The 19,444-nt window shown below is 39.9% G+C and overlaps 1 protein-coding gene across 1 annotated transcript in view; it reads left to right on the top strand.

The window, feature by feature from the left end:
- Positions 1-14,225, top strand: part of LOC110208384 (deubiquitinase DESI2-like) — a 98,268-nt gene extending 84,043 nt beyond the window's left edge. The window contains exon 5 of the mRNA XM_020986405.2: positions 11,563-14,225. Within this exon, the coding sequence (XP_020842064.1) occupies positions 11,563-11,787 (225 nt within the window). The 3' untranslated portion in view covers positions 11,788-14,225. The remainder of the gene's footprint in view (positions 1-11,562) is intronic.
- Positions 14,226-19,444: the final 5,219 nt, after the last annotated feature.

The raw sequence follows: 19,444 nt of genomic DNA, 5'->3' as shown, positions 1-19,444 counted from the left end.
TTTATATTGCTGTGACTCAGAGTAATTTTCATTCAGGCTGGTTTTGTTATTTTACTTGAGAGTAAGACATCCAGTCTAGTCCCTAAGGGGAAAGCCCCACATATTCTGGGAGCTCACTAGGGACTAGAGTCTTCTCTGAGAGAGGCGACTCAGTTTTTCCTTCTCCTTTTCTGTATTTTTCACAAATGTTAATTTGTTTGTATTATTCTAGTTTTCATTTTTTTTCAGTTACTTGGGTTGGGACAGGTCCTTATAAGTACTAGGCAGACTGTAATCAATGCTAAGCTTTGTAAAATGCCATTTGTTGAATTTACAAAACTTTGTATTTGGAAGTGATTTTAATCCTTAGGCCCACCAGTAATGCTAGACCTGGGGCCTCACAAAAGACCATTAATTTTGAAAATGTCTAAGAGCTGTGCTGAACAGAGTGTTTGGGAGCCTTTATGTGTCATTTAGGAGACCATTAAGACTCCGCCTAGTGGAGTTTATTGGGACTTTTAAGGGCAAGGCACAGGAGGAGGCACTTGAAAGAACAATACTTGATTTCCTTCCTCCTCTACCACTGCCCAGCTTTCAGAGAACTTTGGAGAATTAAGAATATGTTCCAATTGCACCCCAGTGCCTCCATGTCTTCTCCTGTCCTTCACTTCTCAATTCTTGCCATATGCCTTCCAACCTCATCACTTAACTGAAAATGCTCTCTCCAAAGCTAACAATGATTTCTTAATTGCCAAATTTAAAGGTCTTAGCTTTGGTCTTCATCCTTCTTTGTCTCTCTGCAGCAATTGGTTATCTTTTCCTGTTGATCACCTTTTCCTCCTGGACTTTCTCTCCTCTTTAGCTGCTCTCTTACAGTTTTCTTCTTACCTGTCTGACTGTTCCTTCTCTGCCTCCTTTGATGGATCTCTGATCAAGTCATTCCTATTAAGCATGGTTGTCCCATGAGGCCATCTCCTCTTTTCTCTCTGTACTATCTCATCAGTTCTCATGGGCTCGATATCATTTCTATGTAGACAATTTCAAGATCTATACATCTAGCCCAAGTCTCTCTCCTGAGATCCCGTCCTGGAACATCAACTGTTATTGAATATCTCAAATTGAACAAAACTCATCTTCCCCCTCTCCCCTCTCCCTCCTGTCAACCCATCCTCTTCCAAACTTCCTTATTCTTGTTTCAGATACCACTGTCCTTCCACTCAGTTTCTCAGCTTTGGTGTTATCCTTTACTCTTCACTCAATCATCCCAAATATCCAATCCACTTAAAAATCTTGTTTCTACCATCACTACACATCTTGGATGGGCTTCCCTTTTTCCACAATCCTAGTTCAGGCCCTCTTTGCCTTTCTTTTTCTTCTTCTTTTTTTTTTTGTACTTCTTTGCCTTTCAATTGGACTATTGCTATAACCTTCTAATTCATCTCCCTTCCTCAACTGTCTCCCCACTTAGAGCCATCATCCACACAGCGAGCAAAGTAGTTTTCTTAAAGTACAAATGGCTAACATTAGATATCACATCCCACTCCCCTTTCCTGCCATGGAGAAGTGTAGATCTGATCATGTCACTACTCTTACCCCAACACCCCATTCAATAAACTCAATTGGCTCCCTATTACTTCCAGGATCAAACATAAAGTCCCGTGTTTGGCATTTAAAGTCCCTTGTAACCTGACCTCTTCCTATCTTCCAAGTCATCTTACTCTATTCCTCCAGCCTACTTGCTGATCCTTGCAGCAACACCTAATCTCCTGTCTCTGTGCCTTTCCATTGGCTATTCTCAATACCTGAATTTCTTTCCCGACTCACTCACTTCTGCTTCACAGAATTCCTGGCTTCTTTGAATGCTCAGATTCACTGCCTCTAGGAAGCCCTTCTAGAAAGCCTTTCCCTCTAAGGTTATCTTTCACCTGCTCTACATGTATCTTCTATGTACCTGTTTATTTACATGTTGTTTTCTCCATTAGACTGTGAGCTCCTTTGCGTTTTCTTTTTATATTCCTAACACTTAGTACAGGGTCTGCCACATAGACGTGCTTGATAAATACTTATTGACTGAAGAAAAATTGAGAATATTTCAATCTACATAGAGGCATTATGGCTTAGGCAGAAATAGACTCTCCCACAATAAAAGGGGTTCTTGAAAATGTTTGTTTGTATTGTCCTTTTTTTTTTGGAAAAAGTATTCATATTCCATTTATATTGTATTTGACATGGCCAACGAATTCATTTATACAGTTTTCCTTGATTTTCTGAAGCCTATTTAAAAGACCATCTGAAATGGAAAAAAAATTGCACTAACTTTTTTGGTTTCCATATTACTCTTGGGATATATCTATGTCTATATCAGCATCTCCTTTTCAGATGAATGGATCTAGCCACTTCTCTCTCATATTGCAGTTGTACAGTTGCTTTTTGAGCCCAAATATAAAAGTTTACCTTAATCTCAATTACATCTCATCTTATTTAGAGTCAACCCAGCATTCTAGCCTGTGCAGATCTTTCTGTATCCTGACTTTGTCATCCAACTTGTTAGCTATCTCTCCCATTTTTTGTCACCTGCAGATTTGATTAGCTTGACAGTTATGCCTTTATCAAGGTAGTTAATAAAATGTTAAACATCCTAGAGGCAAACACAGATCCCTGGAGTGCTCAGCTGAAGACCTCTATTGAAGCTGACATCAAGTCTTTTGGTCTGGCTGTTCAACCATTTCTTAAAGCACTGTGACGGATTCTTGTTCAACTCTGCTCTTTTCACAAGTACCACACGAAATACTTTGTCAAATGATTTACTTCAAATTTAGGTAAACTATTTCTATGGCATTGCCCTTATTTTCTCAGTCTAGGAATAGGTACCAGTTGTTTCTATAACCTGAACTGTCATTTACTTGGACCTTGTGACGGGAACTCATCAAGTGTTTTCTGATTTTCTCTTTACTTATTTTGGACTTCAACTTCCTACTAATAATAGCTAGAATTTACATAGAGCTTTAAGAGTTGCAAACACCTCCACAAACATCTCATCTTATCCTCACAACAACCCTGGGAGCTAGGTGCTATTATTTTTCCCATTTTACAAAAGAAGAAACTGAGGCAGGCAACTATTAAATGAATTGCCCAAGATCATACAGTTAGTAAATGTTTGAGGCCAAATTTGAACTCAGGTCTTCCTGACTCCAGATCCAACACTGTCCATTATACCACCTAGCTGCTTCTAGCCATTTTTGCTCTGTCCATTTCAGTCTAATATCATTGTCCTTGACATAGAAAATGGAAACAAAATAAGAACTGAACAGCTCTGCCTTCTCTGTCATCAGGTGTCATTGTCCCATCCATCTTGAACAATAGTCCTTCCTATCCATTATTTGAACCTAATCTTTTCTTCAATATAGCTAAAAAATAAAACCCATCTTTTCTCATTGTCCTTAACTTCCTTTCCCACCTTTACTTCAGTCATTGTCCAATTAACCTTGAACAATAGTCCTATCCTTTCTTTGAACTTAATTCTTTTCTTCAATATAGCTAAAAAATTAAAACCTGTTGTTTTCATGGTCCATAGCTTCCTTCACCATCTTCAGTTCTCTGAGCTTTAGTATCCCTGGCTTGACATCATTCTTTGGACTGTACCATGTTTTTGTCTTCCTCCATCCATTACCAGTCCTTGCTTCTCCCTTAAATCTAAGTTGTTAGATAAGTTGTGTATTCGTTCACATGGTTCAAGTGAGACATCACCCTTTTTCTTCCTTTTCATTCTCAAGAACTTCCCATCCTTCCCAGACTGACCTCCCTAGTTGCATGATAGGCCATGGAATAATACTTAGACTTTCTCTGATGCCTTTGAAATCCACAGATCAGATCATGCCTACCGTTCTTTTAAAATTTATTTTATTTTAATTTACTTTTATAATTTTAAAATAATTTTATATTTATAATTATACTTATAATTAATCATAATTTTTAATTTCTTATTTAATATAATGAATTGATTTAGTAATCAAGCATTTCCATTATATAGCATAATAAAAAAGATGATTACATGAAACTGTAAATCTATTATGTACAATTCCTTGGGAATATATAATAAAATGACCATGTAAATTTCTTTTTTTCTTCCTTCCCCCTTACTCTGCCCTAGAGATGGCTACTATTAGATACAAATAAGGGTATACATACACATATGTAAAATTGCTTTATACATACCTCTATTTATCAGTTCTTTCTCTGGATGCAGATTGCATCTTTCTTCATATGTCTTTTATTTTTAATTTGTGTGTTTATAGTAGTCAAAATGACTAAATTATTCTTAAAACAAGACTGCTATTACTGTATGCAATGTTCTCTTGGTTCTGCTCACTTCACTCTTCACCGTTTTTTTTCTCTCCACCAATCCTAAGAAGGAGTGGCTATACTTCCCAAGGTTCCCATCCCTTCTACACTGACAACCAGTACCTCCTTTTTGGTGAGCAAAAGAATAATAATTCCTCTTGTTTGTCTTCCACCTTTTGAAAGATGAAAATATTGAGTCAAACCAAGGTCTTATCCACTTGGCTTTTTGCAGAGAAAGAACTCCAGCAAAGATATTGGTAATGCAAGCCTTCCATCTATACCATTCCATCTCTATGTTCTAGGCTTGTGATCTGTTACCTGAATTAATCTATTTCTTCATTCTGCATATGTCATCTGTAGTATATTCTAATGACAATAGGCAATTGCTTCTGTTTTTACTTTTACTGTTCTTCTCCCAAATTCTTTCTCCATGCTCTTTTCCCACTCTTGTTACTCGAACCTTCACATAAATGTATCTCCTTAATGCTACTATTCCTATCCACTCCCCACCCCCTTTCCTTTTTCCATTTGAACATGGTTTATCATTCCAGATCCCTATTCTAGTGATTGGTCTCATCCTACTAAATTTCACTGATGCCCTGAGGTCTCTTATGCTCAGGAGAGGAACACAAAAAAAGAAGAGACATTCAGAGACTCAAGGCCCAGGCTCAGGCTTTTCTAGGCAGGACCTTTACCTGCTGCCAGGGTTGGGGTGGATACCAGCCCCTCCCTCCTCCCTGCTCCAAGGAGAAGCTTGAAAAGCCTTGATGTACTCAATGTATGGGAAGAGAGAGAGAAATAGAATATGGGAGTACTCCCTTTAAGGGCCACTGAGTGTTTCACTCTTCCTGGTTGATTGGCCAAATCTCTTAATGCAGCACCTCTTGCCACAATCATGGAACCAACAGACCAGTAAAGGAATCACTTCATCAAGCCCCAAATCCTGAGTGCTTCAGCGTTGAGCCAGTCCATGTGGCTGACCAGAAGCTGTCAGGGCAGTTCAGAATAAGCTCCATGGAATGTACATGGAATGTCCAACCCCTACTAATGTTCAGCATTCCTTCTCTTCCTCTTCCATGTCGCATTCTTCTGTCCTCTAACCTCCTGACATAAGTCAAGATTGTCCTTTCCAGATCCTTTCCCTGTACTCTTTTTTTCACATTTACCAATAGGGTAACCTTGATTTGTGTCTATGAGGCAGATTTATAAAATATATTTTGCATTCAGAATAATTTTGCACTTAGATCACTGGTTATGAAATGACTTGTGTTTATGCTCAGAGTTACAGAGCAAAACTTTCTAACAATGGGCTGGAGGTTGAACTGGGAAAGATCCCTGTCTCCTTTGGCATGTGGCAAACAGAGGGACATCAGATAATATAAGGGCATGTTCAGCCACAGATGTTTATGAGAAATAATGTTAAATCTGGCAAATGTATTCTTTCTTTATTTTTTGAATTTTAAAATTCATTTTAATTAAGTACAAAGTGAAAAAAGGAAAAAAAAAACATTCAGCAAACACGAGAGGATTCAATATAAAACAATAAACTTCCATTTCAAGAAAACCTATGTAATAAATACTACACATTGTTTTCAAAGCTACCCAGCTTTTTTGTACTTCCTTCTAGGTTTTCTTTTGCTCTCTGCTATGTACTTTTTATTTCCTCCTCGCCCCAGAAGGCTACAATTAAACGTGAAAAAATATATAAACATACACACATATACATATATGCACACATATATACATATATACACACATGCATAACACATATATACATAGTAAGACTATACTATGCATATCTCTATTTGTCAATTCTTTCTATGGAAGTGGATAGCATCTATCTTCATAGGTCCAAGTCTTTCCATGTTTTTCTAAATCAACCAGCTCATCTTTTCTTATATCACGGTAGTATTCCATCACAAACATATACCACGGCTTGTTTCACCATTCCCCAATTGAAGGGCATCTATTATCTTAGCCAATCTGATAGGTGTAAGATGATATCTCAAAGTTGTTTTAAATATATTCTTGAACTGAATAAAAACAAACAAACAATAAACTTGATTAAGTGGAAGTAAGGGCTGGTGGGGGAAGGTTAGTTCTTCTCAAATGGCTTTTTTCCTCTCAGTGCTTCTGCTACTGGACTGTCTATGATAAAAAAAAAAAAAGCGCAGGGTTACTTGTATTGCATGGTCCAAAGAAGGCAAATGTAGATGTGGAGATGCTGGCTGCTGCCACAGTTGTGCTACTTCCATATCATGATTGCCACCTGTCCCTTTTCTCTTCCTTCTTTCCAAAGCTCCCGACTTGAGTGAAAACCTCTGCCCCATTATCTAAGAGCTAATCATGCTTAGTTTCCTCTTTTCCGTAACTTGAAATACAAAACCCAGGATTTTGTGTGTGTGTTTGTGTGTGTGTGTGTGTGTGATGCTAGTCAACTTGTCAGGAGTTAATAGTAATAATAATTAATAATATTATTATAAGTAATTATAATTAACTAATAATAACAGTATGGCAGCTTTTAATGGTTGGGGACTGTATCTGTAATTTCATTGATATAATAAAATGGTGACAAAACATCCTCTACCAATGAAGACCAGCACCTGCTCTGCAACCTATAGTCTTAATAAGTTGCCTGGGGCACTGAGAGTTAAGTGATTTGGCCTCTGTCATACAGCTATTCTGTGTCAGAGGAAAACTTGAATTCGGATCTTCTTGACTTCAAAGTCTACTATATAGTCCTTAAAGTTGGCAAAGTGCAAAGTGGTTATCTTACTTGAAATTCACACTCCCATTTTTTATTGAAAGGAACACATCATTCTCCTTGATAACCTAGTGAATGGAGAAATGTTCCTTGGAAGGATACCAGCCTGCCCTTTGATATCCTTTATAATCCCTTGTAGTTCATATCCTCTGAATATGAATTATAGTCCCTTGGGCTTGGTGTACTTGCATACTCTAGGAAGGTCACTGCAATTTTCTCTCTGCTCTCCATACTTGATAGAAGTGAGATTCCACAGACTTTGTCTTTGTTGCTAGTTGCTCCCCAGGAGAACTGCAGGGCAAACAGCCTATGGGGCTGTCATTGTCTTTCCTCGATTTGTTGACACCTTTTTTCCATCTTTTTTTTTTTTGGCAAGTCAGTGGGGTTAAGTGACTTGCTCAGGGTCACACAACTAGTAAATGTCAAGTGTCTGAGGTTGGAATTGAACTCAGGTCCTCCTGACTGCCCCACTTTGTTAACATCTTGACAAGCACATCTAACTTCCTTTGCCCGTGTCTCACTAGTTGCTTAATTTTTCTTACTAACTTGTCTTATTTATCTCTTTTACCAACTTCCTTCTCTTTCTTGTGGAGTTTTCTTTCTCCTTTATGAAAAACTTGATAAACTCTCTTGCTAACTATATCTTTGAACTATTGGCGTACTAATGCTATCAAAATAGGAAATTATTCCTTCTTTGAATGACTTTTCCTCAATGATCCCACACTGGTTTTCTGGATAGGTTATGATAAACTTGTGTGGATACCTGGCGAGAATTAAGAGACACCTGAAGCTTTAGAAATGGACCCCAAATTATAGACTATCCAGGCATTGGCAAGCTGAGGCTGAGAGACATTTTTAGGTAGAACACCATTCTGTGGGCTCCTGAAGTCTTAGATCCCTGTTCAGTAAGGCTGACTCTGCACTTACCAGCTGTGTGACCCTGGGCAAGTCACCTCATCCTGTTTGCCTCAGTTTCCTCATCTGTAAAATAAGCTAGAGATGGAAATGGCAAATCACTGTAGTATCTTTGCCAAGAAAACCCCAAACGGGGTCACAAAGAGTTAGGCACGACTGAAAATGACTGAACAACAATTGAAAGGCTGACTCTGGGGCAGAGTGGTGTGACCTGACTTGAAGAGGTAAAGGGAACCTTTGCCTTACCTCTAGCACCTCTGCCCTAGCCTGAGATGTGATAGATGAGCTGTTGCTCAAAGTTCCCTAAATACTGTTTTCAGCTTGTTCCCTACTCAATGAGTGGTCCTCCTGAGATACTCACAGAAGTGAATGAGGGAAATGCCAGCAATATTTCTGGGCTAAAAGCCAGAAAACAGAACAAAACCCCAAACAGCTGCTGCCCCTGCTGCTTCCTAATCTGTGCAAGTTTTTCAAACCTGAAATTCCAGGGCTACTGCTTGTGTGGCAACTTATTCCTCTCTCTCTCTCTCTCTCTCTCTCTCTCTCTCTCTCTCTCTCTCTCTCTCTCTCTCTCTCTCTCTCTCTCTCTCTCTCTCTCTCTCTCTCTCTCTCTTTCTCTCTCTCTCTCTCTCTCTCTCTGTCTCTGTCTCTGTCTCTGTCTCTCTCTCTCTGTCTCTGTCTCTGTCTCTGTCTCTCTGTGTCTCTGGTTGTCTTTCTCTCCCTCTCTTTCTCTTTCTTTCTCACTCTTTCTCTTCTCTTCCCTACTTCCCTCATCTTCAAACTCCATTAAACTTCCAGTCTTCTCTGAAGCACTGGATTCTCACAGAAGCCTAAAATGTTAGGTTAGGCAGGGACTTTGAGAGATCCTATAGACCAGCTCTCATTCCACAGATGAGGAAACTGGGATCTAGCCAGGTAAAATGACTTGCCCAAGGCCACACAACTAATTAGTGGTAAGCCAAAACAAGAACCCAAGTCTCCTGGCTCACAGTGTAATCCTGTTTTTCCGTGTAATGGGCAGTTCCAAGGCTGCCTCTTCAGAATCACTGTTTTTTATGCCCTCTCATATTTTAGTTTAATAAGAATATAACCAAATCCAAAAATCCTATGCTTTTGTACAATGGTTTTCTCATTTGATTTGCCAGACTGCCCTAGATTATTATCATTATTATTGGCAATAATGATGATATACTTCAATGCCTCAAGACTATGATTTCTCATCAGTATGGATTGTCCCTCAATCACAATCCTCTCTATGTCTTAGTAAAGAGTTTTTATGACCTCAAATAATTCCATTACCTGGTGGTTCACTTTCTGGTGATGACCTCCCCCAATTTGGCAAGGTTAATTTTCAGACAACGCATATACTGGGCCTTAGTTCTTCATCTATAAAATGGGAGCTTTGAACTAGATAACATCTAAAGTCCCCTTGAATACTAAATCTATGATTCTATAATCACTGAGCTCTTACTCAAAGCTTTTCCTTGGTAGGACCCACCAGAGTTTTAATTCTACAGGCATAAATCTTCAAGAATTCAGAATCACCTCCATGTCATGATGGGGCATTTTTGGAAGATTTAGTGAAGTAATAACAATCTGAACTTTTTGTAGCTCTTTTAACTTTCCCAAAGACCTTTGCATCTATTATCTCCTTCATAGCAGAGACTGTGATATATTTTAGCATCAAGCACAATTCCTTGCATATAGTAGATGCTTCATATATATTTGTTGAATTATCTTTCTTTGTAACTCCTATCTTACCAAGCACAGTAACTTGCATGTAGAAAGTACACATATAGACTTAAACTTTCATATCCTTTAATTCAGACATTCCATGATTAGCCATATATACCAAGGATGTCAGAAAGATTCCATATAAATCAAATTGGGCTATAAATCAAAATATTCACAGCAAATTTTGGAGGCAAAGTCAATGACCATCAATTGGAATATGGCTAAACAAAATTTCCTATGTGATAATAACAGAATATTTTATGCTATCAGAAAAAAGCAATATGAACATGCCAACAAAGCATGAGAAAACATATGAACTGATATAGAGTCAAGGAAAACAATATGCACAGTTCCTGTAACAATAGAAATGAAGAACAAAACTAAAAACCAAATCCAGTGAAATTGAAGTAACTGTGTTTGGCCCTAAAGAAAAAGTTATAAAAATGAATCTTCTTTGCAGATACAGGGAATTATGTATGTGGAACTTGGCATCTGCTGTCAGACATTGTTAATATGTTGGTTGGTTTTGCTAAACTGCTTCCCATCCTTTCTTTTTAGATCTTTGTTACAAGCCATGACTTATTGGATAGGAGAGGGATATATTTGGAATGAAAATAATGTAAAAACAAAGGATAGACATAACAATAAGAGGAAGAAAGGTTCATGTATTAAAAAAAACCTTATATTCATATAGGGCTTCAAAGTCTACAAAGTACTTGCCTCATAACTACTTAATGACATGATACAAATATTATTCCTAGGTAAGGAAACAGAGGCTCTTTGAAGTTAAGTACATAGCTATACAAAGGATTATTCTTACGGAAATAGTCTAGTTCTTGATGAAATATCCAATTTTCACTCCACAATGGTATTTCCTAAGGAATGTGATCCGATGAAGGGGTTGATTAAAACCGACCTTGTGTATTCCTTCCTCTCAGCAGCTGGAAAGGTCTATATGGGCCAGTTGGGATTGCCTGGCTCTAGAGTCCTTCCATCTCTCATCTGGCTTTGGGATTTGGGGTTGCTATCATTCCCTTTGATACTTCTGTAAAGATTTGGTAAACAAACTTGCTTTCAAGCTTGCCCCTCTTTGCAGAACCATTTATTTAGTGGAGGAGATGCTACCAAGCATTAAATGGAATAGCAGATTAGTGGCACCATGCAGAGATTTTGGCATTGAGGCAACAGAAATTTCTGTCTGGACAATTTGTCCCCCCCAGTAGTTCTGCTGGGATCCTGAAGGTAGAGAGGCCTGAAGCTGGGAAGCAGAAGACTGAATAAGGACATCTAGGATTTTGACCCAAATCATTTGCCCTACCCTGGCAGTCACCTAGGCATACCCAAGCCTATAGGGGCTCCTGTTCTTGGACTAGCAGTGAGTGCTACTGCAATAGGGGAAGGTAGTGAGGGGATGGGAAAACCTTCTAGCCCAATTAAGACCCCAGTCCACTCTTACTACCCAGGAGCTCCATTGGGTTTTTTAGGGGTTCACAATGGCTGAAAGTCATGCCCAGGGTCTCCCTTGGTGGAAGTATGGGACAATGATAAGATTGTTGGATTTAGAGTTAAAAGACCTGTGTTTGAATTCTGGCTCTTCCACATATGATTTGTGTAAGGCCTCAGTATCTTCATCGATAAAATGAAGAGACTGGGCCGCATGATTTGTGCCTTTTCGCCATTTCTACATCTGTGGTCTTATGATCCTTTCACTTAGAAGCAGGGATTTGGACGGGTTGTGGTGGTGGTAGGGTGTCTCTGAAGTCCTTTACTACACAACTACGTATCATTAGCATCAAACCTGTTCTTTTCTCTGTGTTTGCTCCTCCTAGATCCTGTGTGGCCGGGAGATACCTCGTTGGGTGAACCGCCTGGCCTACTTCAGCTCATGCATCCCTTTTCTACAGAGCTGTCTCCCTAAGGAATGGCTAACCCCAGCAGCCCTGCAGACCCATATAGGCCTTGGTCTACGCAAAGAAGAGTCAGGCAGCCCAGCAGACGAGGAGGTCCCCTCCACCTCAGGCGCGTCGAGGACCTGCAAACACACCCGGGTCTGAGCTGGGCCCTGCCATCCTCCTCCACCTTGCATACTCTCTTCTTTTAGCCACCTGCCTCACTCTTCTACCTTTGACTTCTTCTATCCCTTCTCATCCTCCTTTTCCTTTTCCTGTTCTACTCCACGGAGGCTGGGGTGTTCCTAGCCTCTAGCCTTCTTACTGACAAGAAACTGAACCACCTCACTGTTCCTTTGGGCCACTGAAACCTCCAGTACAGCACCAACATCACATGTGGATGAATGCGGAAGGGCTCCTTCCAAACTGTTAGACTCTGTGGGACACAGGATTGGGGGACTGAGCTGTCTTTGAGCTCTCTCCACCTCAGAAGAGTTGTTCTTATTCTATAGTGTTCCTGGACAATCTACCTTACCCCCTCCTTGACACAGCTTTACTGTCCCCAGCTATCAAAGGAGGGGAGAGAAGCTATTCGGGGCAATGTTTCCATCAGACCAGCAGCAACAGCCCCTCTCCCCAAGCATTCTCCCATTTGGGGGAATCAAGGATTTTCTGAGGCATTTGGATTACAGGGTGACATTCTCCAGTTTTTCCACTGGAGGATGTATGTATGTTTGTGTTTATTTTAGGTGGTGTTTTATATTAAAAAATCAAAGGACTTCACTAACAAAGACAGCAGAGAGAGGTTTGTTTGGGGGATGGAGGAGTAGAATTAGGATAGGGAAGGAAGAGGGTTAAGCATATGAATGAAATTGATAAAGAAACCTTTTAAAAATGAGATAAAACAATTTCTGGGGTCTGTCCTTAAGCCCTTGTGGACTGCACAACACTGTAAGGCAACTAAAGGTAGCACTCTTTCCCCTGATGGCTGACTTCCTCCAATACCTGACCCCAATAGGAAAAATGAAAAACAGTCAAGAGTTCTCTCTTCAGTTCTCCTTTTCCTTTTTATCTATGACTTGACTCTCACTCTTCACTGGGCTAAGGCAATATTCCTAGGAGCTCTGTATGAATTTCTAAGTGTGAGAGCCCAGAGGATATTTGATGGGAGGAATGCAGGGCCAGAAAGATCTGCTTCCAGCAACTCTTCAGTCACAACCAATTGAGGATCCTCCTTAGGTTTCTCCAGAGGACTCCTTGCTCTGCAGGAGATCAGCCCCATACTTCTCCTAAGCCCTGTGGGCTCTGTGCTTGTATTAGGGGACAAAACAATCACGTGGTCATGGAATGTCATGACTGGAAGAGACCTTAGAGATAATAGTCCAACCGTAAGATTTTACAGATGAAATGACCTATTTTCAGTCACGTGGCTAATTAACAACAATGACAAGACTAGAGCCCAGGTTACTTAACTCTCAATTGGAAATGACCCCTCCATTCACCGTAGGTTTAGAAAGTAGGGTAGGGAGGAATTAGTTTTCTTCTGAAGTTGATACCATCTGGTAGTGAGTGTGTGTCTACGTATGTGTATCTGTGTGTCTGTGTATGTATATGTGTATGTATAAAGAGGAATAGGTGAATGGTCATATGATTAATGCCCATGCATGGATTAGGAACAAAGTAAACGTCACATCTGTGTGAACATGAATGGTTGTAAGCACATGCAGCATGGTGAGTTCAGAAGGATATCTGTTTATTCATGCATTCTTTGAGTATGTGTGCTTAGGAGGACACTAGCAAAGGCTACTTTCAGAAGTACCTGTTTCCCTAAGAACTATTGTGGTCAGCACCCCTTCTCCTTTCTCAAAGAAAGCAAATGGAGGGCTCTGGTAGCCTTTGACATTACATTATCCCTCTATCAAAACTGAAAACAATGGAGCCTGGGAGATGTGAAGACATAGGATTCAAGTCAATTACCATTTGACATGAGATAGTTGATCTCTAAATGGCTTTTGGAGGGGTTAATACCAATGACAAAGTCTCCTCATATTCTCTATATATTGGGTGAAGCTTATGTGTCAAGAATGATCCGTTCACCTCTCCTAAGGAGCTTCATTCCTTAATTAGGAGGGCTAGAGTCTTGGAATCCTATTGGTTTCAGTTTAAGAGCTGTGCGCGCACACGCGCGCGCATGTGTATGTGTGTGTGTGTGTGTGTGTGTGTGTGTGTGTTTAAAGTCAATTTCTTGACTCTGTCATTCATTTCTCTTACTCCACAATGTGAATACACATTTTCTTTCCAGTGTTGGTTCATCTGGTAGATAACAGAAAAAATGTAATAAGAAGCACTAGATCCACCTTTCTGACTCTTGACAAGACAAATAGACTGGCACAGAATCTGGGTGGCTCTTTCTGAGACTCTGCCAGATTGACTCACTTTCCTGATAGAAGTCATGGGTTTCTGTTCCAAGAAAAGTTGAATTGCTACAATGAGGAGAAATGCCATGGCTGAGCCAGGCTTTTTATCGTTTTATCTAGAAATGGGACTTAACCCAAATATAATTCATTCGTAAAATAAATGAAAAATAAAACAAAATGAATTGGAAAGGCAGTCTCTGTGGCTCACCATTATTTGCAGTGGAATTGCACGCATCACACAGCACCACCATATTGATGTTTTCATGCTCTTCTCAATTTCTTATCCAGTCCCTCTGATAGCCAGAGGGAGCATTCACACATCAGGCACCTGGTCTCCTTGCTCTAACAGCACTGATGGTGCATTGTGCTGATATGAGTCAGATCCATCCACAGAATCAAACCAAAACATTTGTTCAACCTGGGCAGTTTTATGGATAACTCAACCCCCACATCTTTTTCACATGGAATTCTGTCTTAGACTCTGCCTCCCCAACCTGATCCTATACTTATAGTTTTCTACACGAAATGCAGGGCTTTATATCTGTTCCTATTAAAGTTCACTTTGCCAGTTTGGACATGTTGTTTCTGCCTGTTAAGGTGCCCAGAAAACACATTCAATGAAGAAGGGCTAAAGGAGTTAGGATTATGTAACCTGGAGAAGAGAAGGCTGAGAGGTGTCAATCATTGAAATCAAATTTATGAACGATTTATGAGGAAGACACCAAGTCTGTGGATGGCCAAATAATAGGAAATGGGACTAAATTAAGACCAAAAAAGATTTGATCCTAAAGAAATGACAGAACCATAGGCAATTACACCTTGAAGAGACATTGGAGATCATACAGTCACAGAATCATATGGTCAAGAGATGCTTGAGAGGTAGTTTAGTCCAATTAGAATCTAAATAGGGGCAGCTGGGTGGCAAGTGGCTAGAGTGCCATGGATAGAGTCAGGAAGATTCATCTTCCCGAGTTAAAATCTGGCCTCAGAAACCACCTATGTGACCTTGGGGAAGTCACTCAACCCAGTTTACCTTTTTACACTTCCCTTGAGTCTTGGATTTGAAAGTCAAATTTTCTATTGAGCTCTGGACTTTTCTTCAGGAATACTTGAAAGTCCTCAATTTCTTTGAATGTACATTTTCCCCCTGACGAATTAAACTCAGTTTGGTTGGATATGTGATCCTTGGTGGTAATCCTAGCTCAGGGATGGAGAACCTGCGGCCTCAAGGCCACATGTGGTCTTGTTCACTTGTTCTGTGAAGTCTGGACTCAGTCAAAGGGCTGCCCTTGAAGACCTAGAGGGCCACATGTAGCTTTGAGGCTACAGGTTCCCCACCCCTGTAGCTCCTTTGCCCTCCAGAATATCATATTCTAAGCCATCTGATCCTTTTATGTGGAAGCTGCTAAATCTTGTGTTATCCTGACTATGGCTCCATGTTATTTGAATTGTTTCTTCCTGGCTGCTTGCAATATTTTCTCTTTGACTTGGGAGCTCTGGAATTTGGCTACAATTTTTCATTTTGGGATCTCTTTCAGGAGGTGATCAGTGGATTCTTTCAATATCTATTTTACCCTCTGGTTCTAGGATATCAGGGCAATTTTCTTTGAAAAAAATTTTTTTTTTGCTTTTTGATGAGGCAGTCAGGGTTAAGTGACTTGCCCAGGGTCACACACCTAGTAAGTGTCATGTGTCTGAGTCTGGATTTGAACTCAGGACCTCCTGACTCCAAGGCTGGAGCACTGTCTACTGCACCACCTCACTGCCCCTCCTTGATAATTTCTTGAAAGATGATGTCTAGGCTCTTTTTTTGCTCATGGCTTTCAAGTAATCCAATAATTCTTAAATTATCTCTCCTTGATCTGTTTTCCAGATCAGTTGTTTTTCCAATGAGATATTTCACATTTTCTTCTATTTTTTTATTCTTTTGATTTTGTTTTACTGCTTCTTAGAATTATTAGCTTTCACTTGCCCAATTCTAATTTTTAAAGAATTACTGAGATTTCTTGCCTCCTTTTCCATTTGGTCAATTCTACTTTTTTTTTATTCTGAAAAGTTTTTTTAAAAAATATTTTTAATTTCAAGTTTTGAATTCCAAATTCTATCCCTCCCCTCCCCTCTCCCTGAGATGGTAAGCAATCAGATATAGGTTATACATGTGCAATTATGTGAAACATTTCCATGTTAGTCATTTTATACAAGAAGACTTGAATAAAAGAAGAACAATGAAAGAAAGAAAGTGAAAAATAGCATGCTTCAGTCTGTATTCAAACAATATCAGTTCTTTCTCTGAAGGTGGATAGTATGCTTCATCATTCATAATTCTGTACTGTACAATATTGCTGTTACTGTGTACAATGTTCTCCTGATTCTGTTTGCTTCACTATGTATCAGTTCATGTCTTTCCAGATTTTTCTGAAATCATTCCGCTTGTCATTTCTTACAGCACAATAATATTCCATTGCAATCATATACCACAGCTTGTATAGTCATTCCCCAATTGATAGGCATCCCTTTGATTTCCAATTCTTAGCCACCACAAAAAGAGCTGCCATAAATATTTTTGCACAAATAGGTCCTTTTCCCTTTTTTTGTTGTCTTTGAGATATAGACCTAGCAGTGGTATTGCTGGATCAAAGATTATGCACAATTTTATAGCCCTTTGGGCATAGTTTCAAATTGCTCTCCAGAATGGTTGGATCAGTTCACAATTCCACCAATACTGCATTAGTGTCCTAGATTTCTTACATCCCCTCCAACATGGAACATTTTCCTTTTTTGTCATATTAGCCACTCTGAGAGGTGTGAGGTGGTACTACAAGGTTGTTTTAATTTGCATTTCTCTATCAATAGTGATTTAGAACATTTTTTATGTGACTATAGAGAGCTTCGATTTCTTTGAAAGCTACCTGCTCATATCCTTTGATCATTTATCAATTGGGGACTTATATTTTTGTATTTTATTTTTGACTCGCTTCTCTACATATTTGAGAAATGAGGCCTTTATCAAAGTTATTTGTTGCAAAATTTCCCTTCTCATCCAGTTTTGTTTTCCTTTATAATTTTCATTGCATTGATTTTTGTGCAAAAACTTTTTAATTTTTATATAATCAAAATTAACTATTTTATATTTTGTAATGCTCTCTGTATCTTCTTTGGTCCTAAATTCGTCCCTTATCCATAAATATGCTTTCTTAATTTGTTTGTGGTATCACCCTTTACATGCAAATCATGTATCCGTTTTGACATTATCTCAGTATATGGTGTGAGATGATGGTCTCTACCTAGTTTCTGCCAACCTTTTTCCAGTTTTCCCAGCAGCTTTTGTTAAATGATGAGTTTTTGTTCCAAAAGCTTTATCATATACTAGATTACTATGGTCATTTACCGTAATGTAATCTGTATATCTTTTCCCATGCTATTGACTCTTTTTTTCATGGTCCTCTCATGTTATTCTCATTTCTTTCCCCAGTTTTTCTTCTACTTTCCTAATTTGCTTTTTTAAATCCTTTTTAAGCTCTTCCAGGAATTCTTTTTGGACCTGAGACCAAATGACTTTTTTTTTGAGGCTTTACATCTAGCCATTTTGACACTATTGTCCTATTCTAAGTTTAGGACTATCACCATAGTAACTGTCTATAGTCAAGCTCTTTCTTGTTTTTTTGTTTGTTTGTTTTTTGCTCATTTTTTCTGCCTTTCTTGTGACTTGGTGTTTTCATGTGAGTATCAGGCTCTGGTTATGCACTGTCTCAAGCTTTTTGTGCTGGTGCTCTGAGTCTTATTCCTGAATTTCACTGGGTTTCAGGGCTTAGCTGCTTGCTTTCTCTGGAGGGTAGGCTTCCCTTCTCACTTGTACTGGGGGGGTGGAATTCCCCCGTTAGCCTCCCCTGGGTGTAAGGTTGCTCCAGGGGTGGGGCCCCACTGCTGGGTTGCTATAGAAACTGGCCCCAGACTAGTAGTTTTGTGGCTGATCTGAGGGGTGGGGCCTTGCTGCTGGGTTGCAATAGAAAGAGGGTCTCTCTGCTGGAAGGCCCCGTGGGAGGGGTCTCACTGTTGGCCAGTCCCAGGGTGGGACTTCACCATTGGTCAGCAATGAGGTCAAGGCACGGCTGGTGGCTTTTGCTGGGGATGGGGTCGCTGGGATGGGGACTTGCATTGATGCACACACTGTTCACTTGCCTGGGGGCTGCTGGTTTGTAGGAGGGTGGGGTCTCACTGCTGGATTGCCCCAGGAGCCTTGCTACAGGCTTCCACCTGTGAGGCTGGCTCCTGCTGCTGCCCCTGGACCTTGCTCCCCTCTCACTCTAGTGAGATAGACCTTTCCTGCAGTGCTGGTAAGCTGCTTCCCTGCTCCTAGAGCAATTCTGAGGCAATTTTCAAGTTGTTTGGAGGGTAATGTGGGACAGCTTCAGAGGGTTCTTTCCTTGCTCTGCTGTCTTGGCACCAGAAATCTCAATTCTACTTTTTTAAGGAATTCTTTCCTTTAGTGAATTTTTGTACATCTTTTTCCATTTGGTCAATTCCACGTTTTAAGGCATTCTTCTCTTCCTTAAATTGTGCCTCTTTTGCCATTTGGCCTATTCTGTTTTTTAAGGTGTTATTTTCTTCAGTATTTTTTGTGTGTGTGTGTGCCTCCTTTACCAAGGTGTTGACTCTTTTTTCATGCCTTTTTTTGCATCACTGTCATTTCTTTTTACTGATTTTTCCTCTGCCTCTCCTATTTGATTTTTAGAATCCTTTTTTAACTTTTCCAGGAATCCTTTTTGGGCCTGAGGCCAATTCACATTTTTCTTTGAGGCTTTGAATGTAGCAGTTTTGACTTTGTTGTCTTCCTAGTGTGCGTTTTGATCTTCCTTGCAACCACAGTTAACTTTCTATGGTCAGGATTTTTTTGTTATTTGCTCATTTTTCTAGCTTATTTCTTCACTTTTAACTTCATATTAAACTTGGGCTCTGAACCCGGGGTGGAGGGGCCGCTATCCCAAACTTCAGGATTTTTGGTTAGCTGTTTTCAGAGCTAGTTCTGGAGGTCTGTAAGTTTTCAGTTCTTCCAAGATGGTATGATCTAAGGAGAGGTGTATTTACTACTCTTCTAGCTTGTGTTCTGGTCTTTGACTGGCCTCAAAAACTCTTTTCTTCCCTGGAACTGTGACCAGGGTTACAACCCCCCTGAGGCTACTAGTCCTGATGTGCTAATAATGCTCCTCCTCACCCTAGGCACTGCCACCCAGGGACTGTGACCCACATCCAAGTATGGGTAATGCTTGTCCTGCACCCAGTGGCAGCAAAGGGATCCCAGTAATCTTCTTCTGTCCAGTTGTCAGAACCCCTTACTGTCTGTGGGCTGAGAGCTCCAGAAGCAGCTGTTGCCATCACTGATTTAGTCACCCCCAAGGCCTGCTGCT

The sequence above is a fragment of the Phascolarctos cinereus genome, unplaced genomic scaffold (assembly GCF_003287225.1).
Source record: "Phascolarctos cinereus isolate Bilbo 61053 unplaced genomic scaffold, phaCin_HiC Scaffold_3;HRSCAF=262, whole genome shotgun sequence".
NCBI lineage: Eukaryota > Metazoa > Chordata > Mammalia > Diprotodontia > Phascolarctidae > Phascolarctos > Phascolarctos cinereus.
Note: the sequence above shows the minus strand (reverse complement) of the source record. Positions and strands in the feature narration are given on the sequence as shown.